The sequence below is a fragment of the Aulostomus chinensis genome, chromosome 3, assembly GCF_037954235.1.
Source record: "Aulostomus chinensis isolate RoL2024-O1b breed Wild chromosome 3, RoL_Achi_v1.0, whole genome shotgun sequence".
NCBI classification, from domain to species: domain Eukaryota; kingdom Metazoa; phylum Chordata; class Actinopteri; order Syngnathiformes; family Aulostomidae; genus Aulostomus; species Aulostomus chinensis.
This window is the reverse complement of record NC_141322.1, coordinates 9,841,186-9,866,931: the sequence shown is the minus strand read 5'-3', so window position 1 is coordinate 9,866,931 and position 25,746 is coordinate 9,841,186. Positions and strand designations below refer to the sequence as shown.

Here is a 25,746-nt window from a genome sequence, read left to right as displayed (position 1 = left end):
CGACCCTTAACAGGAATAAGTGGTAGAAAATGGATGGATGGTTTTTGTGTTTTACAGCACCTTCTCAATTATCTGTTTTTCTTATCATATGAAAATAGTTTTCCCCCTTCCTCAGTTCATGACTGGAATTGGTTGTCGCTATAAGTGAAGACCCTGCAGCCTATGTGTCTTCATAGCTATGAAGATTTCCCACACCTTCCAATTTGACAGTGAGGTTAGTGGGAGCGTAGAGGAGCGTTCTTTCCTACACTGCCTTCTAGAGTTCAGTCTTCGAAGCACATGCCCTTTTGGGCTGAAGATACGTCATCAGACTGCGACATTACTGAAAGTAAGCGCCACATTTCTTACTGCGCTAAACTATTTTGACATTTTCAACGTTTCCAGTTTATAGCTGTGGTAAATTCAGGGTAGGTATACTTGTGCATTAATAAGGTTAATTTCAGCATTGTAACTTTATCGTTTGATTGCTGGGCAGGAAATTAGAACGCTACTGGTCACAGTGATAAACCTACCTAGCTAGGGTTAGCTTGTGGCTCACATGATAACGCTTGTATACTGACTAAACTATACATAATAAATATCAAAAAGGCTGTCCATAAAAATCCCTATGTGAACAAGCTTGCTAGCATCGTTAACGTTAATTGTATTTGGCATGATCGTTCGCAGTGTCGTCTAATAAGTCTTTCAGTTAACAGTAGCGTCGTATCGGTCATCATATGAGCTTACTTGTATTGATGAACGTCAAATATTTTCCATGCAACTATATACACTGATAACCTGCTGGCCTCACTGGAGTCAGGATATTGCTCCTTACCTGTTAACAACATCTGGAAGAAAAACTAAAGATAAGAATGAAATAAAGCTGCTTCTCTGTCTGCAGGCGGAGATCAGGAATATCGGGAATGCACTATGAGTTTGTTTGGTGCAAACTCCGGGTTTGGAGCTGGAGGAACTGGTGTCTTTGGAAGCTCCACGACAGACAGTCACAATCCCATGAAGGTCAACTTCATGACTCATTACAAAGGCCTTGCACTGACTCTCTTAGTAAAGCCCACTGGATTATTACTATATTTTTTATCACCACCTTTATTGTGACATATCAGATCATACATATAAACCTTATTGAAACAACTGTGACAAAAACACAGGACAAAACCCACAAACAAAAACAAAAAAATTCCCGTATGAATGCAATACTTTCCGCACTTACTTCAAGATAAATAATTTTTTACACTCAGTCCCACTGTCATGCAGAAACATTTATTGTAATCTCTTTCCTTCAACTGGACAAGCCAGTCTGAGCTTTGTCAAAATGTTCTACATCTAAACAAAATATCTTAACATAGAAGGACTCATAAAGTAAAAGACATTTTAATGTTCATCATGACAAAAATCACAGTTTTCATCCACACCCTTTTCAGTTTCCTGGTTGACTGGATAGAATAAATGTGTGATTTCAGTAGCAGCTTCTTTAATTTGTTGATGAAGCAATATGTACATTCAAATTCCAGTCCGTTCATTGTTTTCAAATGAGAAATCCTATAATGGTTGGGCAGAGGAGTTGTGGATAGTTGTACAATGAATTATTCTCAGGTGCCCCTGCCGAGTGAAGGTCTTGACTGTCCGTTGTGGTTCTATTAGGATGTTGAAGTGAATTCACCACCTGATGACAGCATCAGCTGTCTGGCTTTCAGCCCCCCAACCATGCCAGGCAACTTCATCATCGGAGGGTCCTGGGCCAATGATGTGAGTTTATGATACACTCATATAAATGATGGCGCTGTGCACTGTTGAGGGCCTGATGGATGACTTTGTCCTGCTTGTCATTCATGAGGGATTATCATGATCATTATCACAATTGCTTTGGTCAACATTAAGATCATATTTAAGATTATTTACTCTGGTAAGATCATGCTTACTTGTTATCAGATTCCTTGAAACTGAAGTATTTCCAAACAAATTGGTTTTATTCTGTTCTTGTTGACTCAGTGCTAATTTTCTGTCATTCTTGTTCAAAACAAGGATCATTACGAAGTGGAATGCAGCAGTCTTTATTTTATCTTAGTTAGCTTTTCTTTGTGATCAATGAAACTTTTTTCCCAGTAATAATTCAAAGTCAAAGTGAACTTTATTGTCAATCTTACCATGGAACAGTCATTACACAGAGGATCGAAACTGAAAGCATTTCCCCAGAAACTCCAATGTGCAGTATTAATGTGACACATAACATGTAACATACACAATTAACGCACAACATTCAAATAGTAGTGCAAACACAACATGCACAGACACACAGAATATTCACAGTGTTTGAGGTATGTTACTGGATGCAATAATAAAAGGTGCAGTATGGTGTCGTGCAAAATGCAGAATAGCAGCATGGAGAGTCTTAAGTATAGAACTTGTATGTTCTTGTACATATACATTTTATAGCCATAGTCTCTGAATTTATTTGAACAGTGTGTTGATCTTTGTGGGTGTAGGGGTTATCATGTTTTACAGAATTTTCTTGACTGATTTGAGTAGTCTGGTGGCCTGTTAATGCAGTTAAACAGTGTTGCATCATGTGACCCTCCTCAGGTGCGATGCTGGGAGGTGCAGGACAATGGACAGACTGTCCCTAAAGCTCAACAGACACACACAGGTCCTGTGTTAGATGTATGCTGGAGCGATGTAAGTCTCACCACCGTAGCAAATCTCTGTGGTAGATGCTGTCTCCTGGTCTATAGAATAACAGCTTATATGCTCTCATTTCAGCAGGATGTGAGTAAAGTGTTCACCGCCTCCTGTGACAAGACAGCTAAGATTTGGGATCTCAACAGTAATCAAGCAATGCAGATTGCACAGGTAGGATGATACCCCTCCTTTCCGGTGTTGTATGTGGTCATAAGAATGTTGCTGTCGTCACACAGCTCTTGTTATTTCTCTCTTCAGCATGATGGCCCGATCAAATCAATCCACTGGATAAAAGCCCCTAACTACAGCTGTGTCATGACAGGAAGCTGGGACAAAACACTGAAGGTACATCAACTTCACCACCATCATGACTCCACATCTGCTCACATTTGAAATACCTATGTCACAATAACTAGAGATTCTGCGGAGCCTTCTTTTTTTTTTTTCTTTTTTTTTTTTTACACAGACTGTAAAAGATGCAGTCATAAAGAAAGAAAAGTTTAACTTTTAAAGGACGAGTAACCCTCAGTTCATGCTAGCTTTAGGAGAACCTGCAATGATTTGTAGATTCATTTGGTCTGATTCCATAAGTGACTACATTCAACTTCAAGTAAGCCTGCAGCTTCTTTTTGTCTACACTCTAATGTGTGTTTGGACCAATTGTAAGATGTTAATGGTGATCGTCTTCTCATGTTTTAATTTTTATTACCTCTTTCATACTCCACACTCAAACTTCCCTCTTTCCGATGGTGTTGAAAATTAGATATCCTCGTCCTATCCAGCGTACTGTCAGTTTAAGTCCACAGTTCAGACTTTCATCTTACGTATTGGTTAGAAACAGAAAAACACCCAGCTTTTCATCATCAGTAGGGTTTAATGTTGCACTGAGGATCTCAATGTCTTTCCCGGTTTTTGCTCCAGTTTTGGGATACTCGCTCCCCCAATCCCATGATGTCTCTGCAGATGCCAGAGAGATGCTACTGTGCAGATGTTGTAAGTTGGCTTTGGATGTCATGTATTTTTCTTATTCTTGACAGGGTGGTTCATTAAGTGAGTTTATTTACCATGTGTGTCTATCTTTGTGACCTGTTGTTCAGGTGTACCCCATGGCAGTGGTTGCCACCGCTGAGAGGGGCCTGATCGTGTACCAGCTGGAGAACCAGCCTTCTGAATTCCGCAGGATAGATTCTCCTCTGAAACATCAGGTCAGTGCAAGCAACTCTCTCCCTCTATTTCATATTTTTCTCTGAATACACTGGGCTACCCTAATTTTATTTTTTTTATCTACAGACATGTCAACTTTCTCTTACAGTATATTTTTGTAGAGTTACTCATGTATTTGTCCCTCATCCTTCAGCACCGCTGTGTCGCCATTTTCAAGGACAAGCAGAACAAGCCAACAGGCTTTGCATTAGGAAGCATCGAGGGACGAGTTGCGATCCACTACATCAACCCCCCAAACCCGTGAGTATCAACACAAGTAATTATTTAAAAGTGAATGAATGTTTTGAGTCTTGCACATCAGTAACTACACTATTACTATTGTGTTTTGCAAAATTATGGAAAACTCCATTTTTAAACACCGGAAGCAAACCATGACATGAATGTGCTTCCTTGACGTCTCTCAGAGCCAAAGACAACTTCACCTTCAAGTGCCACCGGTCTAATGGAACCAACACGACCACACCACAGGACATCTATGCTGTAAGGCTCCTGCATCGCTAAGACTGAGCGGACATCTCACGACTAGAGGCAGTTTGATTGACAGTTGGAGAACAGTTTTACATTTCTGTTGTCCTTATTGCTGCGAATAAAGTTGATCAAATTCACATGTAGAGAACAGATTAATACGAGCAGCAAGGCTCCAGGGCTTGGCTCCAGCTTATGATGGCTTTCAGACTAGTGTTAATTTTGACAGCTTTTTTGTTTATTTAATCTTTGTCCTATTTTAAATGTCCTTGTTAGATTTTTGTCTTCTTTAGTCATCCTCATCAAGTTTTAGTTGACTCAAAATGTGCACATTTTACTCTTAGTAGAATCAAACCTTGGCCTGGTTTATGTTGATGAAAACTGATTGAATTTCATTTGACTTTTTTGATTTAATGTTAGTCTCAATGTAAAATGCCTCTAGATTGTGGTCAAGTGGTCATTTAGATTTTTTTTTTGAAAATATCTCTGGAATTTTTCATTACATTTAATTCAGTTGACAGTTGTATGTTCTGGTGTAGTTTGAGCCAACGAAATCTGAAAAAGAGTAAGCAACTTAAATTTTAGTTTAGATTTTGCTACCAAAACTGCCAGTACTTCTGAAGAAATCACAGAGCAACTTGCACGACTTTAGACTCTGTCTTGTCTTAATATTTCTTGAAAGAGCGTAGTGTTGTTTTGACTTTAAATAATTCACTTGTTTAAATTCAATCATCTCAGGTCAGTAAGCAGTACTGTCCTAATGTCACCAACTCCACTTTCCTCCATCAGGTGAACGCCATATCCTTTCATCCCGTCCACGGCACTTTGGCCACTGTGGGCTCAGATGGGCGCTTCAGCTTCTGGGACAAAGACGCCCGCACCAAGTTGAAGACCTCGGAACAGCTGGACCAGCCTATCACAGCCTGCTGCTTCAACCACAATGGCAACATCTTTGCATATGCTTCCAGTTATGATTGGTCAAAGGTAGTTGTTGTGAAGCCTGCACAGACGTGTATGGGGGTATTTCAAGACTAACTTGGACTCTGAATTTTCCTAGGGCCATGAGTATTACAACCCCCAGAAAAAGAACTACATCTTCCTGAGGAACGCTGCAGAGGAGCTTAAGCCCCGGAACAAGAAATGGTGAGAGAAGGGAAGCCACTGTCCATAAGCCTGGGGAGCGTAGTCACTGGATGGGGCCTCGCTGCCTCAGTGCACTTTTGACTTATACTGGGCCCTGGGGTCTGCAGCATGCATAGATGTGAGCAGGGTAGTAGTCCTCCTCAGTTGGTATGATGCTGTGCTGAGGTCACCTTGAAGGCTTGTGCGGTTCCTGCTGTAGTCGTGTGTACACACTGCCTGTGTACAGTCAGGATAATTTTTAGCCAAGCCTGGTGTTTTTTTTGTAGCATTATCCCTGAAAAAATCCAAACTACTGAACCTTAGCTCCCATTAATTCAGGCCTATTATCAAGTAAATTATGGGGATAAAATGAAAAGTTTTATCTGCTGTTTTCAGTGTTAGAAAAAAATCAAAGCCTCTTTCTTTTGTGACTGACTGCTTCCCCTCCTGTCTTTAGATCCGTCGTGCCAAGTTCCATCTCTTTTGGGGAAATGCTGAAGACCTGCTGCATTAGTGTGGGGGTGTATATGCTCAAGACAAGACCCCTTCCATTTTGGGAAACCCCTGGACCAATGCCCGGTACTGCTTTCTGTGCATGGACCAATCAGAGGGCACTTACTCATCCTGGTGACAGTTGGTCATCATAGAAGGGGCTTTATTTGTCGTTTTTCAAGATCTGAGGGTGTTTAGTTTTGTTTTTTATCTCGTGTCCATTGTCTTGTTTTGTATGGCTTTCCAAAGACTTCATCCTATTTTGATTTGCTGTTTCTCTGTGGTTTAGCTCAATTCATGGATCTTCGATGTAAAATAAATAATGAGGCGCATACTCTTAGATTTGAACATGTTTATTCCGACTTGAGCGAACAGTTAAAACAATCCTATAGTGTTAGTTGGTTGGATGTTTTGGGCATTCTCATAATAATGAACCAATCTCATATTTCAGCTGTAAAACCCGTGGGACCCTGTTATTGAAGTTTTTGAAAGATGTCCAAATGATAATTAGAACATCTGGATCACGAAGGACCCCTATTTCTGTGTACCTTTTTATTTACTCACCAGCAGGGGGAGCATTCAGCCCTCCATGAGTTGAGGTCAGAGAGCTTTGTAAGACAAATGAGATCAAAGTGATTGTCTGAGGTTCTTCATGCAGGTTTCGTCCTTTCAACAGGGACACAGCTGGAAAAGGGGGGGTTATCAAGAGGATATGAACGAGAAAGCACTGTAAGCAACAAAGGCAATGTGTGAAAAGTGAACCAGTTGATAGAACAGAAGGTGTGAATTAAATGCCATTTTATTGAGGTCATTAGAGTATCACCTTACTGTTAGCCTGACCCTTGGTACTTAGCAGTGGAACTCCAAGGCACCCTGGCCGGGAAGATTTTCTGCTGCTTCAATTCTTTGGCTCCCCTCATACTGTTTCTCAACACCACCACCACCACCCCCTCGGTGGTGATTTAAAATTTACTGCCATCCCCCTCTCCAGTGTACTACATTAAACAGCTCCAGTTGAACTCTTCTTCTTCTACATTTTTGTTAACTAAAAATTAATCCAGATTGAATTCCCTCCCTTTTTCCGAATTAGGGGAAATACTTTGACATCCCAAACACTGGGAGAGCGACATTTATTTTGATCGTATAGGTTTCCAAAACTTCAGTAGTGGTATGAAGCTTGAAAAGCACCCAAGATGTTGCCAGGGTTGAAAGTACCTAAGTACGTTAGAATGAAGGCTCTGAACACATTTCACGCTTGGCTCTATTGCAAACCAGGCCAATCATTTGCTTTTTTATGGGGTAGTAAATAGTGGCGGCGTAGGCAAGTCCAGTGAAATTTATCATATTGTACATCAGTCAGCTTATGTCACTGAAGGGGGCGGAGCCATGCAGGCTTGCCTTAGATGCCTGGTGTTACATCTCCAAGTAGACATCACTTCATCTTTCTAATGTCTGGGTCTGTTTAATGTTTATGGGTCTGATTGCTGTGAATATTGCTGTTCTATATGACTTTAAAGTACATCACATCCATGGAAATGGTCTTTACTGACCAAAAACAAAATTAAAACAGTAAAACAAGAGTGGCAATATTTGAGTAAGAAGTAAACAGGTATTCCTCACTCCTCATTAGTTAACTTGTATGTATATATTATCAAGCCCCCCTAAATATATATTTTTTTTAAAAATCCATACCCACTCTGTAAATACCCAAAATTAAACAATTACAGCCAATCCATTCTCATAACCTAGTAAGAATGCTATACATTTGCAGCCCTTAGACAGGCAATAGAATTTAAACCACAAAAAACAAGCAGCAAAAACAGAACCACACAATATACAAATTATACTGATAGATAATGACAAAATACTTTATACACAAATCTGGATATCAGTGGCCACACTTCAGGATTAAATGTAAGTAGTGTTGGGATTAGGGCTCCACATTTTTGAACAAATATCTAATTGTGATTTTTTTCCCTGATATTTTTATTGTGATAGAGGTGCATTATTTTTAACATCATTATTCTTATTTTCATTGAAAAACCTCACTAATTTGATCATGGTGTGATTTTCTTTGTTAATTTAATTTGAAATGGTATTTCACACAATTACTGCACCTTCCTGCTGTTTGTATTTTTGTTGTAGGCTATAATGGGATTTCAATTAATTCTGCCACCCTAATAAAGACTGCTATGAAATCACACCACACAGTCAATTTAACCTGAACTCTCAAACATTTCCCTTGACCGCAACTTGTTTAATTTGATCTATACAGGAATATAAAATAATACAGTACAGCACACATTTCTATCAAAAAGAAACAGCCAACAATTGAACATATCATGAGTATTCCGTTGCTTCTGTATTTTGTATTTCTACTGGGACTAATAACCCGATTAGGGTTACACAGTGACAGTAAACCTGTCGATGGATGACTTCCTCCTGACAGTAAAGCACCATGAGGCTGCTGCCTGGGCTCTTTGTGTCGCCGAGGACAATAGCAGGTGTAGAGATGGGCGGGCAAATAGGAGGAGCCGCTGCCGAAGTGGGCACTCAGGTTCGACGCTGATTGGTCAATAGTTGGTTGTGGGCGGGGCTACATTGACGGTATTAACCCTCCCGGCACATTTCTCACACCGGCACAGAAGCAGGCAGGCAACGAGCAAGTTCCTTCTACACTGCCTAAGGTTGTTTTGACTGTGAAGGGAGGAAGACGGACAAATTTGGTAGTGTGATACCAAGAGTGCTTCACTGATGCCTGGACATTATTAGGCTCTCAGTCCCTTCCTCCTCGCCAGCGTGCCTCTGGTGGTTCCCTTGCCGGCTCTTCAATGCTTCTGCATCAGTTTATGAACGGTGCCCTGGACGTCATGCACTCCACGCCGCTTCAGAAAGACACCACCTTCACCAAGATCTTCGTGGGTGGGCTGCCTTACCACACGAACGATGCCTCCCTGAGGAAGTATTTCGAGGCCTTTGGAGACATTGACGAGGCAGTGGTGATCACCGACAGACAGACGGGAAAGTCCCGGGGATACGGCTTTGTAAGTAGCACAAGTCATGATGATACACTGCACAACTTAAGCAAACCATATTACACTGAGGTAGCGTTCCTTAGTCTTGTAAATGACTCCACTCTGATATGACATCTGGCGAAATCTATACTGGATCCTGTGGAGTTAATCATTGGGATCCATGTCATCCGTGCACGCCCCCCCCCCCCCTCTCTCTCTCTTTTCCACTTGACTGGCTGTTTTTAGGGGTTAATGAGGATAAGGGAATCACACAAGTTGATGGGTAACTAAGAAGATTATATTTCCACATATGGTCCCTTCACCAACACTCAGGCATACACTCACTGAAGTCCCCCCTCATTCACCCCTGACCAGACTGGCTTAGTGTGTGTTTGAGAGAGCTGCTTGGCTGCTGCTTTATATGGTATTCTAGAACAGTGTGGAGGTTGACCTCGCACACCCTGTCCTCCATTGTCATGAGTTACAAGTTACACCAAATGTTCGCTGCTGAGGAACAAAGCAGTCTGTGTTGAACTTCCCTTTTCTTCAATATATTGACAGAAAATACTTCATAAGTAAGAGTCTCCACTCTTAAGTGTACATATAACCAGTCCAAATAGATGAATGAAAACATCCCAGACATCTCCTGGAGTCTCTCAAAGTCCCCACTAATAGGTGACTTATCCCATTCCAGGCAGATAAAGCCTGCAGATCTCCCTTTGACACAAAGAACAGAAGCCACATAAGAAATGCAAATATTTACCAGAACCTTGGAAAGACACATCGCTACTAGTGCACCATCAGGCCAAAGAAGGACTGGAAAACTCTTATTTGTGCTGACTTCTACAGGCACTCTTGTAGGACAATAGCTCAGTGTTTACACATAAGCTCCGCTGCCATGGCTCTGCAAGTCCTGTTGGTTCTAACGGTCGAGTATCGAGTGTTTCAAGTTAAACAGGCTTACAGCAATGTGGGTGCTGCCATGCATACCCGCAGTGAGGTGAAGTGATCAGCACTTTATAGTCGGCCAACTTCCTCTTTTGCATGAGTCAACATAGGCTCCAGCTGGAGGGGGTCACTGGCAGGAGGGTGGGGAGTTGCCCTAAAGCTGAGCTCACCTTTTTATCTAAACATACTTCAGAGCTGGATTAGTAGACCCCTCCACCTTCCCTGTGCACACACGCACACACACACACACACAGAGCAAGTCTCTTCACTGTGTAAACAAAACCTTGGTCCCTCCTGTGTGTTCACAGCACGAGCCCTGCAGTGGGCTTTGTTGCAGATCCTTCCACTATGAAAAGGCAAACTGATTTTTTTTCTATAAAACATCGCCTTAAACAGTGCAAGTTGTGTGGCCTACATTTGCAGCCTGCTCCACACGCCGAGGTGACTGAACCCACTGAGTTGGCAGAATATGGCAACCAAAACAGAATGGCTTGTCTAATGCCAGGAGGGAGAGAGGAGGGGTGGACTAGACAATCTCCTTAATATTTTGTCCCTAATTGGATAAGCCACTTGTTACTTTTCATGATCCATATTTCAGCAGGTCTGCCTCTGCCAATGTGAGTGCCTCTTATAGCCTTATCATTTATAGCCTATGAGGGCACTTTTAGGACAAGGCCTAAAGGCCAAGAAGGTTCTTGTATTTGTTGTATCAGTAGTGAGGGACGCTGTGCTACAGTTAACACACTAGTGTTTTTCCCTCTTGTTAGACCATGGTAGCAAGTGTGACTCTTTCCCTAGGTAACAATGACGGACCGGGGAGCAGCAGAGAGAGCCTGCAAGGATCCCAACCCAATCATAGATGGCAGGAAGGCCAATGTCAACTTGGCCTACTTGGGGGCCAAACCCCGCAGCATTCAGACAGGTGGGGTTATACAAAGTTAAAGATCCCTTGCAAACACATGCTAAGGTGTATATATAAATACTCTTAACACAAATCTATAGAGCCTAAACTTTTTTCCTTGGAGGCCCAAAATGTGTACCCTGGGCAAAATGCAAACCCAATTTTCATTTAAAAGCCTTTTCTGTGTCACACTGTCTCTGCCTCTTAATTTCCTCAGACCAAGTGGACACATTTGATGAAAGTGTCTCGATCAAATGATGAAAATGATCATGGATCAGACCTATCATAGGAGGAATTTTTTATATGGCATAAACCATGTTTTACATAATTTTAAAAGTTTAAGGATTTCAGTATTGGACCTGCAATAATAACAATTACTATTATTACCATTATTTTCTTTTCATATAGCCCAGGAGCCAAATTTGGCCAGTCCTGCAAGTATGTGTGTTTTCCATTGGGGGACAAAAAAAATTGCCACATTAAATTACATAAAACCTCACCCATTCTTATCCCTTCATGAAAAGATGCCTCCTAATTCAAAGTCTGTTCTCAGTGTAGGCTTTGTGAAAAACAGGCTTCCTGTGTGAAACTCTGCAATAATGAAGCTCAAAAATTCAACTCTTTGAATAAGATAAACATAATTTTTAAGCACCAGACATAAAATAAGCAACAGATCTTCTTACAGAAGAGCTTAATCATTCTACCTCACTATCCACTCTCCAATCGACTCAGTCTTGCAGTTGGTCTATCTGGTGATGTAACTGTAACGTGCAGATATGAACAGTAAATGTTTCCCTTTCCCAGTGGCATTTTTTCTCTCTCTATTAGTTGAGGAAACACACTGCAGCGTATTAGGTGTAGACCTCCAGCTTCTATTCATTCCCAATTTATCTTGCAACTTTATTGTTCGGGTTTCTGATCCTTGAGTAGTTAGTTGAGTAGTTTGAGGAGGTTTAGAAAACCCATACCTCAGTAGCCCAGAGGTCACTTGCCCAAGTGCTCCGTTGCTTGTTCCACTTGGGCTTTCACACAGGTGAAGGTTCTAAGTCATCCAGTTCATGGTATCTCTTAAGTGCAGGTTTGTAGTCAACTGAACTGCTTCAGTTGGCTTGAAGACATTTCGCCTGTCATCTAAAAGGCTTCATCAGTTCTCAGAAGCCTTTCAGATGAAAGGCGAAATGTCTTCTGGCAAACTGAAAGCAGTCCAGTTGACTGCGATACAGCACACAAGAGGTGTTTGGTGTTATGTACATCGTTGCATTAAAAGCTGCAAAGGAATTGAGATGTTTGTGGAAGTGTAATAAGTGTAATTTGGCAAAGGCTCACAATTTGGTGGCTAATGGTTAATGAACAAACCAATAAATAAGTTTTCTAGGCCTCTAATTGAAGCTCAGTTTATGTAGATATTTAACAGACATTATGTCTAAACCATGTAAAGTCTCTGAAAATATGAAATTCTGATTAAATAATTAACCTTTTAAATGCAATTCATTTGAGATGCTTGGTTTGGCAAGCTAACATTAGCTTTAGTGGAGTGAAAAATGGTGAAGTCCCTTAAGTGGGGAAAAAACACCTCTACACTACACAACACTATTCCTCTGGAAAAAAAAATGCATGTACAGATGTGGGATCCTCTCTTTTTTTAACAGGCCTGGTACTGTCCTAAGTATAAGTAGGTGGACATTTGGGCAGGAAAGTTTGAAAACCCCTGTCATTAATGACTGTTATCCCATCCTTTTTTAGCAGTTACGAATAGAAGATGTACATCCACATATGAACACTTACTAGCCTTCTGCCAGTAGGTATACGAGTGGTCAACCTCACTCGCTGGTTGGATTTAAACTAGAGATTAATAAACCATTTAGCTATACACTTGGGCAGACATCTTCTAGACTCAATTCTTGCTGAACTGGGGTAACCCTGGAGGGTTAAAAGAGAGAGAATACAAATTAGTTGTGTGTTTACATTCTAAAAGACAGTATCTCCGATGACCATCGTGTTTCTGTTGCACATTGTCAAATGTTTCTCCATTTGCTGGTGGTGAGTTGGAAACAGGCCCTGCTTCTGTCTCTTATTGCCCTCTGTGCATTGTTCTCTGGTCCTCCTCTGTAAATGCAAATGCGTGTTTGACCGCCAGCCTCCTATCTTCCAGGCATATCCATCGGAGTGCAGCCCATTCACCCAGCCTTCATCCAGAGGCAGTATGGGTAAGTGGACAGGAGTGGGCGCTTGTTGTGTTCTCTTGTGTTCTGCTCTGTACGATGCCACTGGGCTACAATTTCTTTGACAAACAGGGCCCCTAGAAAGTACATGTCAGTTTCTGGGTCTGCATGCAACTCCAGCAGGAGTCTATTAGCATATTAGAGTGTTCTAGGCTGGGGAGATTGTTCACATACCCGTGATAATAGAGGAGCATTCCAGAGGTGAATGTGTGACTGACTTGTTAACTCCTGTTAGGAGTCTAGTGACTTGTACACCTGCCCAGAGTGGGCTCTGACTCTGAGAAATGTTCCTTGAGATGTTTTAATCTTGTAAAATCTAGAGGCTAAGGTTTGCTGAGCAGCTAATGAGCATCTCTCTGCAGCCCCCCCCCCCCCCACACACACACACACACACACACACACACTCAAATAGCCTCCCTCAAGCTAAAGATGACATCCACTCATAGATAACAGATGAGACTCCCAGTCTGTCTGGAAGACTGAAATACCTCAAATCCAGTTTGACCAAAGGGACTTTAAGATCATTAGAATGTCCTTTTTATTGTAAAAGATTTAATTTAATGACACTAAAATGCCTAAATGAGCTGTCCTATGTTTATTTTTTATATTTGTGGGTGGGTGTTTGTGGTAATATATATGTTTCCATCAAGTCTGAAAGACTTGGCTAATTTAATTCAAGGCATATTTCCTTTGGTCACCTGTCAGTTGAGTCATATCCTCCAACCTTGTCTCTAAAGCAGATCAATCTACCTGCCTCTATCATGTCAGTCATCGCAGTTCTTGATTTATCCAACAGATAAATAACAAGGTTTTGTCAGGGCAGCAGTCTGCATCACTCAGGGAAGACCTAAAAATCATTTTCCAAAGCATGAATGACCCATTACAAATCATCACTACCTGCCCCTCTACGTACAGTACTTGGGGCCATGGGGGGGGGGGCTTCCCTTACTAATCATACCTCCAAGAAGAGCCTTTGTTCCTTACTCATTTTTTTTCGATTTTAATAACCGGAAAGAAAATGCCAGGGAAGTAAAGTTTAGGCTTGAAACAAAGGTTCTACTTCTAGCCCAGCCATTGGATCGTGAAATTGATGATTTCATTAAACCTTGCAATCTGCTGAAAGCTGTCTAGTCATCTGGTCAGAACCTCTGGAAAAAAAAATGATAGTGATAATCTGTTTCTACAATGTAAAAATATTTTCCCTTTGCCATTTTGTATATACATGGGGCCAGTATCTGTGGCTGAAGATGAACTGAAGTGAATTAACATCTGAATCATAAATATGTTTAAGGCTGTTCCACCGGGACAAAATAAGAAACATGGTTATGGAAGTTGCTTAACACCATACTGACCCACTTTTGAATTCCCTATGATCATGGTGTCCCCTTTAATGTGAGCTTGCTTGGTCAGAATTATAAATCATGCAGTCCATTTTCCTCTGCAGTCTTAGTCCCTCCTATGTCCTGCTACCACAGAGATCACAACTGTATGGAAACCCCCAGGGTCTGAATGCTGGAGCGCAGCGGTGCTTTGAGGCATGCGTCTGACAGGTGCTGGCTCATATTACAAGTCTTTTACACCCCCCTAATCTCCTATGACTATCAGCCCTGGAGAACCAGAGGGGCACACACAGCACCTGTCCACCTTCCTCTCAGTTCTTGGTGTGGTGGCTGACAGACGCAGGCCTCCCGAAGATGTAGAGCATACAAGTGGCTTTTCTTTCAGACCGCCCCCACCCTGCCCCCAACCCCTTGAAAGCATATGGCATTGTGGTGACATGGTCTGAAGTAGGATTTTAAACCAGAGTTGTGTGTGTGTGTGTGTGTGTGTGTGTGTGTGTGTGTGTGTGTGTGTGTGTGGTCAGCAGATGCTTTGGACTGTGAGGGCCGGGGGGGGGGGGGGGGTCACTGTGGCCAGGGACATTGTTTTGATTGGTAGTGGGGGAGCTGTCCATGTGCCTTCTCTTTTCATGGATCAATCCAGTTGCCTCTGTCATGTGTCTTTGTTTATGTGTCCTTTACCTGACTGCCACCAGCAGACAGAGACACAAAAATTGACACCTCATTCAGACTTGGAGGGGTTTCAAAAATGAGTAAGGAAGGGGGGTATTCAGACTATGTGTAATGAGGCGGAGTGCTACCAAGGAAACACACCTCTACAGGTGTCAAATAAACAACCTCTCCCCCTCCTGTCAGCAAAGATTATTCACACAAAATTACAAAGGAGGATGATCAAGTCCGATTTCAACTGTTGTTTAAAATTCAGTCCAAGCTGTTTTCAAACTTGCTGTTGCAGTGACTCATGTTCTTGGGTCATTTGTGTTATAGCGTAAAAATTTATGTTTGTTCTGATATCGCCTGGGCTTCTCACATTACCTCCATTAATTGTATGGGCTTTCTCCTAAGTATTTGTATTGATGATTGTTGTACCTGTCTCAGGGGTCTGAGCCTGCCACTTATAGACCTGGCATTGGGCCTTGTTCATTGCTGGTATTGTTAACATGCTTCCTGAGTGATCCATTGGTGTGAAGCAAATTTATTAGGGCCTGAGCCAGAAGGTACTTCTGGTTTTATTTATTATTTATTTTATTTATTATAAATTTATTCTTTGTTTTTTGTTTTATTTATTATTTGTTCTTTCTCGAGGGTTTATACTCTTGTGTAAAAATACTTCTCACTAGACCCACCTAATATTCTCATTGCCGCTACAGACCTGGTTGGGAGATGGGTTACACAGCTCTGCAGGCATGGGAGTTCTGTTGCGCATTGGGCATTGCCCTTGATCTATGATGCAATAGATCCATTCAAAATGGAGAGAATTCAGCCTTTGACGGAACAAAGGTTCAGAAAATGTTAAAGACTACTGGTCAATCAAGTGACTTTATGGGAAAGAGAAATTTAGATCTGATCAGTGTGAGATCAAAGTCTATGTGTACTGGACCACACTGAAGAGGCCTCATCAAATGATGTCCTCTAACCAAGTGGAAATACTTCTTGATTTGCATGTTTTTGTTTTTGTTTTCGCCTGAATGTCAGTCACCTATAGAGGTATATCACTACATCTCACTGAGGGCAAGCTCTTTCCCATAAGCCACTCTCACACCTGTCCGACCACTTATGATCAGCTCTCTCAGGACATGTTTGTACCAGTTGTGAACAAATCCTTAGTAAGATGTGGGCCACCACAAGCTGTCAGAACAGTTCTTACAAGTCTCTGGTACTCAACTCTTCCAAATATATCCCGTCATTTGATGTATTAATGGTGGTGGTGTAGAGTGTAGTCTAACATGTTTCCCATATGTTTTCAACTGGGTCGGGATCTGCATATGATTCCCATCAAACCATTCCCATAACACCATTAATGGATGAGGGCATTGTCCTGTTTCTGGTCCGATACCGCCTATAGGTTTAAATGGGACAACTTAAACTTTGTACACACTGTTTTTAGACCTGGGTAAGCCCATTAATACAAGCTGATTGATCCTGTTCCCATTGGGAGGAGACAAGGAGTTGCTTTTCTTTTTTTTCCCCCTTGTGCGTCACATTCAGCATCACAAATGCAGTCATTGCACTAGAAAGAAGTGATTGGTGCTGTCAAAATGAGACAGTGTGACTGTAAGCTTATATACAATATCTGGTAGATGTAATAAAAACTGCATGAGGACAGTGACAGAGTTTCTGATGTATGTTTGGATGTGCGCTGTTTCAACATCTGCTGAACGATGTTGGAGCGCTGCTACTCGTACACAAATGGGTTGAATTTGTTGCAAAGATGACAAAGTTACAAGAGGATACTGGCAGAGAAGACAATTTTTAATTCCTTCATCCATCCATCCATCCATCCATTTTCTTCTGCTTATCCTGTTAAGGGTTGTGGGGGGGCTGGAGCCTATCCCAGCAGCCTTGAGGCGAGAGGCGGGGTTAATCTTGGACGGGTCGCCAGTCCATCGCAAGGCCAACACATATAAGCCCCTTTCACACTGCACCAAAAACGCAGGTCAACACAGGGTTTTGGGCACTCTGAAAGGGTCAACTCGGCATTTTGACCCGCGTTGACCAACTCGCCAAGCGACCTGGGTGTTTAGCGGTTCGGCTTGGCTCGCCTGCAGTGTGAAAAAGGCAACCCGAGTCATCTCAGGTTTCATGCGACCTTCCTGACACATCCTGATTTTGTCACCGTGCCGCTTGTTAGGCTTCGCCTGTAGCTTCTTAAGCTCCCTTCCAGACGAGCCAAAAACTCCATCCTCCTTCGCTGCATTAGCACTTGGACATTTTCCAATCTGCGCCGAGGTTTTATGCTTTGCAAAAGAGAGAACATTGCAATGCACGCAATGACAACGCTAACGTTCGACTCAACGACATCCATGTTGTCGTTTGTTTACCTCCCAGTGTTCCGGCGTACGTTTATGTGTAATGATGACGTTGTCAGCGCGACGTACAGAGAGAAAAACACAGGCACGCAGCCCTCACAGCGGGAGTTCAGACCCGGGTCTTCTGGAAGCTTGAATGCGCCCTAATGCAGAACAAACACGGGTCCAAAAACCTGCGTTGACATGCGTTTTTCAGTGTGAAAAGGTTAATAGACAACCATTCGCACTCACAGTCATACCTATGATCAATTTAGAGTATCCAATTAGCCTAGTCCCCATTTGCATGTCTTTGGACTATGGGAGGAAGCCAGAGTACCTGGAGAGAACTCACACAGGCACAGGGAGAACATGCAAACTCCACACAGAAAGATGCTGTGCCCAAGCTGGGGCTCTTTCTTGTTGTGTGGTGACAGTGCTAACCACTGCACCACCTTTCCGCTTCATTCCTGCACATATATTGTTAATGGTGGAGCACCAACTGCTCATCATGTGTGTCTGAGATTGGAAGAGTCTGGCTGGAAATTACTGCATTTACCTGGGAGTTGTATTCCCATCAATGCTGATCAGAGGATATAATTGTTCCCATTGCAAAAAATGAGAGTGATAGCAGTTTTATGTATTTATTTTTTTTGGTCAGGGGGAATGGGGCCGTACATACATTCACCCTCACACTATCAGTGGATTTGAAGTGTAGATTACAGCAATTGCCAGTGGCAAAACTCTGCCAAGAAGACACGCTCATTGTACACGTATGATAGCACGTATGCCCCACAGCAGTAACGAATGGTCATGGTGAATGCCTCTTTGTCTGTAGCTCAATAGCAGTGCAAGGGCAGTGTGTAGGTTGTGGTCCAGGGTGGGGGGTCGCCTTCATTTGCTTACTTATTACTTGCCACCATTGTCTAGTTATGTGTGTAGAGGGCTCTGACAGTGGCCTGTTATCCCCCTTCATTCTTGTAATCATGTCTGTAACTTGTTTCTGCCATTTACTACTGTTTTTTATTTTTTAAATATATATCCCTGTCATGCTGGGGAAAAAAGATCATTTTTGATGCCTTGTATAAGAGGTGAAATTTTCATTGTGTTTTCCCTGAACTAAAAATCTCAGTCATGCTTAATTTTGTCCTATTACATGTATCTGCAAATTGAGGATGGATTTGCTGAAGATATTGATTGGGAATGATATTGGCAATTACTGCTGAATAGGCTCCCTGCTTACACACCAGAGTAACCCCAGCTGAACGGGCTGCTGGGTAGCCCTACGCCAACTTGAATGTCCAAAAATAAATAGTGAGACTTTCCAAATGTTATCCCAATGGACCAAATGAATGAGCTGTTATCAACTGACTCTTTCACAATGTAAGACTATGGGTATAAGTAATCAGACTGTAGCGCATCATTTAAATTATGGGGGAGGGATATAGAAATCAGAGAATGGAGTTTCATTGGGAGCAAATTAGTACACAGTAGCCTATTACAATAATTACTTTATCAGCTTATCAAACAAAAATAGACATGAACTGAGGATGTTTTCTTACCTCAGTACATTCCCCAAAGCATTACAAGCATGTTTGCTTGTATAAGAACATTTGTGGTAAATTTTTATTTAGGTTTTATTCATTTATGGAATTTGGATATTTCACATTTATATTCTTAATGTCTGACTGGAAAATCTATTATTATCATGTTCTCACTGCCATTAATTCTCAATATCTTTTAATAAACAATTTTGGGACTGTCTGTTACTATGACATGCCTAGTACACTCCAAGTGCAGTCATCAAATACTTGAATTTCCCCTTTTGTAAGAAGAGAAAAGACAGGGATTTTGATGTAAAAAATAATACTTGGAATCAGACTTTTCTTTTTTTGGCTAATATCAATAGATAAATGAATTGACACCGGATTAAAAGTGGTAACATGTCATTGACCTTGATGGAAAAAAATGACTCCTCAGTTCAGTTTATGTGCTGATACAATAGGACAAGTTTATGTTCTTCCTGTTAATAACCATAACCATCCTCCTATCCAATGTCCTGCAATGGTTGCTGTCTGCTGCCAGCTAACCAGTGTACCAGCAGAGGATCAGAAGATGCCAACAGTAGAGGCAGAACATATCGTCCCAACCTGCCACTCTCCTCCCGCAGCCAGCCTCTCTGCAAGGTGCCAGTGATGGCTTGAGAGTGCCGTGCGGTGTGCTGTGATGGATTGGAGTGTCTTTTTATCTTTTTTTGTGTGCAAGTGATATGAAGTGAAGAGGTTATGCTGATTGCAGTGTGACTCTTTCCCTATTATGGCATGGTTTGGGGTTTGCAGTGGTAGCTGGTGTGTTGGGTATTTGGGAGCGTGTTGACATCCCCATCCATGCATGCTTCCATCATTTGCTGTGTAAGCTTCATGGCAGCATCTCACTACTGATCCTATTCTTGTTCTTGGACTCAATCTGGAGGAAAAGACAAACTGAAATATATGAAGGGAGTATTTCAGTTCTGAGATGCAGCTGCAAGTCAAATGTTATGATTTATTATCTGTCTGTGGTTGTTTTCTTCCAAACTGTAATGTCTTATTGTTGCATCGCCCTTTATTGTGAGGGATGGAGGGGGATGTTCTCCTTGCTGTTACCACCACCCCTGCCTCTAAAGCACATTCTTAGGAAAGATATTCTGAGTGGAAATAGACCCCCCCACTCACGCCATCGATGGAGTGGCAAGATAGAGAAGGGGAGATAGTACAATCCCCCAACCCCTTAACCCTTTTTAGTTATACCTGAGAGCCCCCTTGTGAGGCCCAGCACAGCGTAGCACCAGGCCTGATGAGCTCCCTTGCCACCACCTCCTCCCTCAGCTAGCATCATCACCTGTGATCGTGTGTTCGTTTACACACCGAGAAAAGTGCAACTTCTGCACTGCCTTCACATACTTCCCATTTCTTTTTGAGTGTGTTCTGTAAGTGAAGAGCAGCAGCTGTTAAAACACTTGCTGATGCCTGAGCTTGAAAACCTGCCAGTAACGGCTGACTGCATCATTCACCCCCCCCGCCCTTCCCCAGCCATCCTCCTCAGGAGACCCTGCCTAACAGGTTTGGTAGGTTTTACTAACTGACACAGACAGAAGGTTGAGTCACTGTGGCGTCCTAACCTCCTCCACCTCTTGTCTGTAACAACAGTATCAATGTGAGAACTTTGTAAGTTATGAATACCTACAAAGAGTTTATGTTTTAAACACTCATTGTCAAGGAGTAATGTAAACAATAGAAGCCAGGCCTCACTGTCGCAGCCCCTCTAACACCCCTTGTTTGGTCTTTGTGCGCAGGTTGGCCCAGCCGTACATCTACCCACAAGCCTTTGTGCAGCCCAGCCTGGTGCTGCCCACTCAGGTGTCTTCCTCTGTCAGCAGTGGCCCTTACCTGGACTACAGTACCGCCTACAGCCAATACGCCCAAGCCGCCTTCGAGCAGCAGTATCCGTACGCAGCCTCCCCAGCTGGCTTCCTTGGTTACAGCTATGCTACCAGCCCCACAGCCACTGCAGGTCCAGCCACTGCAACTACAGCCCCAGCCACTGTCCACCCTACCCTCCCCTCAGCCACAGGTCCCACCCCAGCATTCCTGCACTATGCTCCACAGCAGCACATCCAGCCAGACCGCATGCAGTGAGCTGGGAGGGGAGTAGAGAAGAGGGAGAAGGAATCAGGGACCTTTGGACAGAGGATAGCAAGTTGCCCTACGGGGGTGACCCTGTTTTAACGATCAGGGGATTTCAGGAAAAGGGGTAGGACTATTGCACTATACGATCAGGATGAGCTCTTTGCTCGTTGGTTGAAGGTGTGGCAGGGAGATCATGGACAGTGGAGGTTGGAAGCTAAATCGCATAAAGTATGTGGTCATACCACCATAGGGCTTCCAGAAGCTGACACTTCATTTTATTATTATAATAATTGTTATTGTTGTTGTTATTGTTGTTATTATTATTATTTGTATTGTCCTTTATTATTGTATTAATGTCATTATTATTCATTTGTATGCTATTATTATCAATTATTGTGCTTGTTGGCTCCATCAGTGGAAATTAGTGTGTCCATGGTGCATATTGATATTTTGATAGCTTTCCAGGGACTTATAATGCCCACCTGAGTATTTGGGGTGGGTATGAAGGTGGCTGCAGCTTGAAAACACTGGGAGACACCCAGATTGTGGGGAGTCCCATCATATTTTGCTGCCCTGTGATGAACAAACCTTCAGCAGTCAGCTCCACTCTGGAGGATGACAAGATTTCAACAGAAGTTTCAACGTACTAGACTGTGGGATCTGTTGAAACTGGACTATGATGTCAGGACAATGCCATTTTTATATTGTTTTAATTAAAGAGGCCTTAATAAAAACTCCTTTTTAAATCTCCTGATTTTGCAAGTGCTCCACCATCATAGATGTAAATGCAGAGAGGCTTTTTTAACGAGCCTGACTGTCAATCACCTGACCTCACTGGGTTGTGATAATTTCAAATGGATGTTGATAATCACATGCAGTATGTTGGCATCTGGGACCAAGCGTGCTGTGTGTCTATATTGCAAGGTAGCTTACACTGAGCTCAAATGCCACTTCTTTTGTGACACAAGGATATTCAAGATACTTTTAGTCATCAATTACAATATTTATATGTAGGTATTTATAAGAGGTACTAAGTTAGCTTTTGTACTATAGTTGTAGCACTGATGCTGTTCAACCTGCAGAGATGTACATACAGATGATGTCACCATGTGGGGGGGGTGTGTGAGTGTGAGTGCACAGCAACTTCAGAAGATGCCCATTTGTAGATCTCTTGCTGGGCGCATCAGATTTTTTTTTCCTCCAACAAATGTCTTTTACAGTCCCTGCAAAAAAGCCATACCAAAAAAAAAAATAAAGAATTTGTACTGAGCAATGCCGTCATATTAATTTGTGAGTGTTATTTCTGCGTCACTGCTTTGATCCTGATCCTACTGTAGAAATATTGGAGAAAGCTCCAGAGGGGTGACAGTGTTCAATTACGTGTGTGTGTGTGTGTGTGTGTGTGTGTTATCAAAGTTGTGTGTGTGCTGCTAGATTGGGGGTGGCGTCAGGGGGCCCAGACTTTTATCAAGCCACAACACCACCACCTGCCAGGGGTGCGGGGTGTTCCCTCAGCCTGCACACTTCTGTCACTTACAGTCTTGGTAAGAAGTCAGAATATAAAACCAATTAGCCTGAATGTCAGGGTTTGTTTGTTTTTTTAACTCTACTAAACAAGCTCAGCGAGCTCTTGCTCCCCAGCTGTGTCTGAATGTTCTTGCTTACATCAGCTTCTCTAGAAGATGTGTCACTTCTAAATCTCTCTCAATCCTAGAGAACAGAACACTGGTGAACTGCTGGAGACAAACATCTTTTGTCTTTTATTTTCTGTTTATCTTCCCGGTACTGATTTACAACACAGCCTTGAGTTCAATTATTTTGCTCTGATTGAAACAATTGAAACATTATGAGGCTAAATATTATTGAACTTGGTGTAGCATGGGCAAGGAAGAACCCATAACATTTTGAGGAAGATCCATTTACCATGGTGAAAAATGGCATTTTCTTTTACATTGGATTTGGTTGTTTGCAAAAAAAACAAGCCTGCCCTCTCCACATTAATGCAAACATTGTTTTCATAAAAAATATGCTCAAATGTAGTTAACCATATAACAAGGATGCACATTATTAATATCAGTATTGATGGGAATGTCAATCATTTAGCTGGTATTTGGTCTACAGACTAATGTCCATTTTCTGAACCCAAGCTCCAATAACCCAGATGACATCATCCAGCTATTATTTTCTTTGATTTTGGAAACCACATAGCTGAATGCTGAGGTTGATTGTATTCTTCATGAGGAGTACATTAGCTTTTATGTATACATTAATTGCTCTCCCTTTATCACAGATTTAACGGAGGTGTGGTTTTCAGTGTCTGTGTCCAAGAGCTGTATTTGTGAAGTCTTGGCTTCACAGCAAATTAAAAGTGTGTGTGTGTGTGTGTGTGTGTGTGTGTGTGGTGTGTGTGTGTGTGTGTGTGTGTGTGTGTGTGTGTGGTGGGGGGGGGCTTTGGGTCTGTTTAAAAACTGTCAACAGAAGAATGTTTGCTGGACTCAGTTTATTTCAAGCTCTCTGCATTGGCTCTCATGTATTTACTCAACCTTCCTGTCACCTCTATTTTTCTCTTCTTAACATCTTGCCCACGCTTTTATATTATGTGGTCCCATCTCTACTCTCTTCTCCCACTGGCCTTCCCATTGTCAATCTTTCCCCCATGTTCCTTAGGGGCTAACTCAGAGAGGAGCAGTATCAAAGCTGGGTGTGAGCTGGGGCCCACATCGGCCCAGCAGACCTCATTATGCTAAGTCACCATGAGGCCTCTCTCTTTCACAGGCACGTGCCAAATATGTCCAGTCAAATCTCACTCTCTCCACGCTTCTCACTCCGTCGTGTAACTCTGACGTCAAGGGATTCCTCAGAACTGTCACAAAAACAGACCCACCTTATCAGGTCTCTGCCAAATGTTAATCACAACCATGCAAAGACACCCCATGAGTCGCTTGTTCAATATAATCTCTAGTTGTCTGATAACATCTAGATTATCACTGAGTTGGCCTGAACTAGTATTACATAAATTATGTATTCTGACCTAATTTTGGATCAAATATACATTCCTAATTATCAACCTCACATGATGAATAATTATTAAAGGTCGCCAGTCCATCACAGGGCCAACACATATAGACAGACAACCATTCACACTCACATTCATACCTACGGTCAATTTAGAGAATCCAATCAGCCTAGTCCCCAATTGCATGTCTTTGGACTGTGGGAGGAAGCCAGAGTACCAGAGAGAACCCACGCAGGCACAGGGAGAACATGCAAACTCCACACAGAAAGATGCTGTGCCTGAGCTGTGACTCGAACCTGGAACCTTCTTGCTGTGAGGCGACAGCGCTAACGACTGCACCACCGTGCTGCCCCATTGTAATAATTTCTCTATAAAATATATTTCATGCATTTGAAAAAAACAGATTTACACCACAAACATAATTACATATATTATAAATTTGGTAAGCAAAATTATTTATACCACTTGGAAAACACATGTATGCTTGAGATTTCCTTGCATCTCTGTAAATTTGAGCTCATTATTTTGTATAGCCTTTTGAATGATAGATAGTTTAGCCAGACAGTCCATTCATTTGAATGACCCCTTGTTACATTGGCAAATAAACTCAAGCCAGACATCTTATGCCTGACTGCCCTGTCTCTAAATCCCACTTTGAGTTCAGTCCCCATCTACATCTGTCTGGGCCTGTGGAGTGTCACTTGCCTCTATAGACTGCTATATTTACCCAGGCATGCAGAATAAACCACAGACCCCCAAAACCCATCACATACTCTCTGCAGTGCATCAGTGTGACTGTTTCCAACAGAAATAGCAGGTCAGTATCCTATCAGCAACATGCCACTCTCACCTCTAGGATCTTCTGGCACTTTGACTGGAGTTGGTGATGACGTGGTGAGCTTCATACAGGACAGGGTGGGTGTTTGATAACATAAATGGGTGTGAAGAGGGAGTAGACAAAGCATTGGCTAAAGCAGAGATTTACAAGTGAAGCAATATAATACAGTAGCTGCAATGTGCATCGGTGTAAATGTGGGTCAAAGACTTTGGCTACTTCAGGTTCTACTGTACAAAATTGAAGAAAAAAGATTTTGCCATTGAATTCATAACTACTGACATGTGACTTAATTTTGAATTTGACCAAAATGTCAACAAAAAATTCCTTTTGTGAACTTCAACAATCAGCACTTCCATGACTGAGTTGCTATAGGAGTTACTTCAGACTGATGGATTCTTCTCTGAAGCAGTTAACTTGGAACATCCATCCATCCATTTTCTACCACTTATCCTGTTGAGGGTTGCAGGGAGGGACGGGACTGGAGCCTATCCCAGCTGCCTTCAGGCGAGAGGCGGGGTTCACCCTGGAGGGGTCACCAGTCCATCGCAGGGCCAGCACACATAGACTGACAACCATTTGCTCTCACAGCCACACGTACAGACAATTTAGACAACCTGATCAACCTAGACCCTTCTTGCATGTCTTTGGACTGTGGGAGGAAACCGGAGTACCTGGAGAGAACCCACACAGGCACAGGGAGAACATGCAAACTCCACATAAATCCTATGCTCAAGCCGGGACTCGAAACCCAGAACCTTCTTGCTGTGAGGCTAAAGTGCTAACCACTGCACCACCATGTTGCCTAACTTGGAACA

At 42.4% G+C, this 25,746-nt stretch overlaps 2 protein-coding genes across 4 annotated transcripts; both read left to right on the top strand.

Annotated features, from left to right (window-relative positions):
- Window positions 1-209: 209 nt before the first annotated feature.
- rae1 (ribonucleic acid export 1) lies at window positions 210-8,155 on the top strand. 3 transcript variants are annotated; one of them, XM_086198546.1, is made up of 13 exons: window positions 210-328; window positions 881-999; window positions 1,642-1,746; window positions 2,581-2,673; window positions 2,758-2,847; window positions 2,935-3,021; window positions 3,598-3,669; window positions 3,774-3,881; window positions 4,034-4,140; window positions 4,305-4,380; window positions 5,155-5,349; window positions 5,423-5,508; window positions 5,945-8,155. In XM_086198546.1, coding segments are annotated over exons 1-13 (1,188 nt in total). In that variant the 5' UTR covers window positions 210-279; the 3' UTR covers window positions 5,946-8,155. The 3 variants fall into 3 exon arrangements, with proteins under 3 accessions (XP_086054672.1, XP_086054673.1, XP_086054674.1); XM_086198548.1 differs by having other exon boundaries at window positions 288-407; XM_086198547.1 differs by lacking the exon at window positions 5,945-8,155 and having other exon boundaries at window positions 2,761-2,847; window positions 5,423-5,512.
- Window positions 8,156-8,609: 454 nt separating this feature from the next.
- On the top strand, window positions 8,610-22,367 carry LOC147267613 (RNA-binding protein 38-like). Its single transcript, XM_086198543.1, has 4 exons — window positions 8,610-9,023; window positions 10,740-10,863; window positions 12,995-13,049; window positions 20,744-22,367. Exons 1-4 carry the CDS (start codon window positions 8,811-8,813, stop codon window positions 21,084-21,086), a joined length of 735 nt encoding a protein of 244 aa, XP_086054669.1. The 5' UTR covers window positions 8,610-8,810; the 3' UTR covers window positions 21,087-22,367.
- Window positions 22,368-25,746: the final 3,379 nt, after the last annotated feature.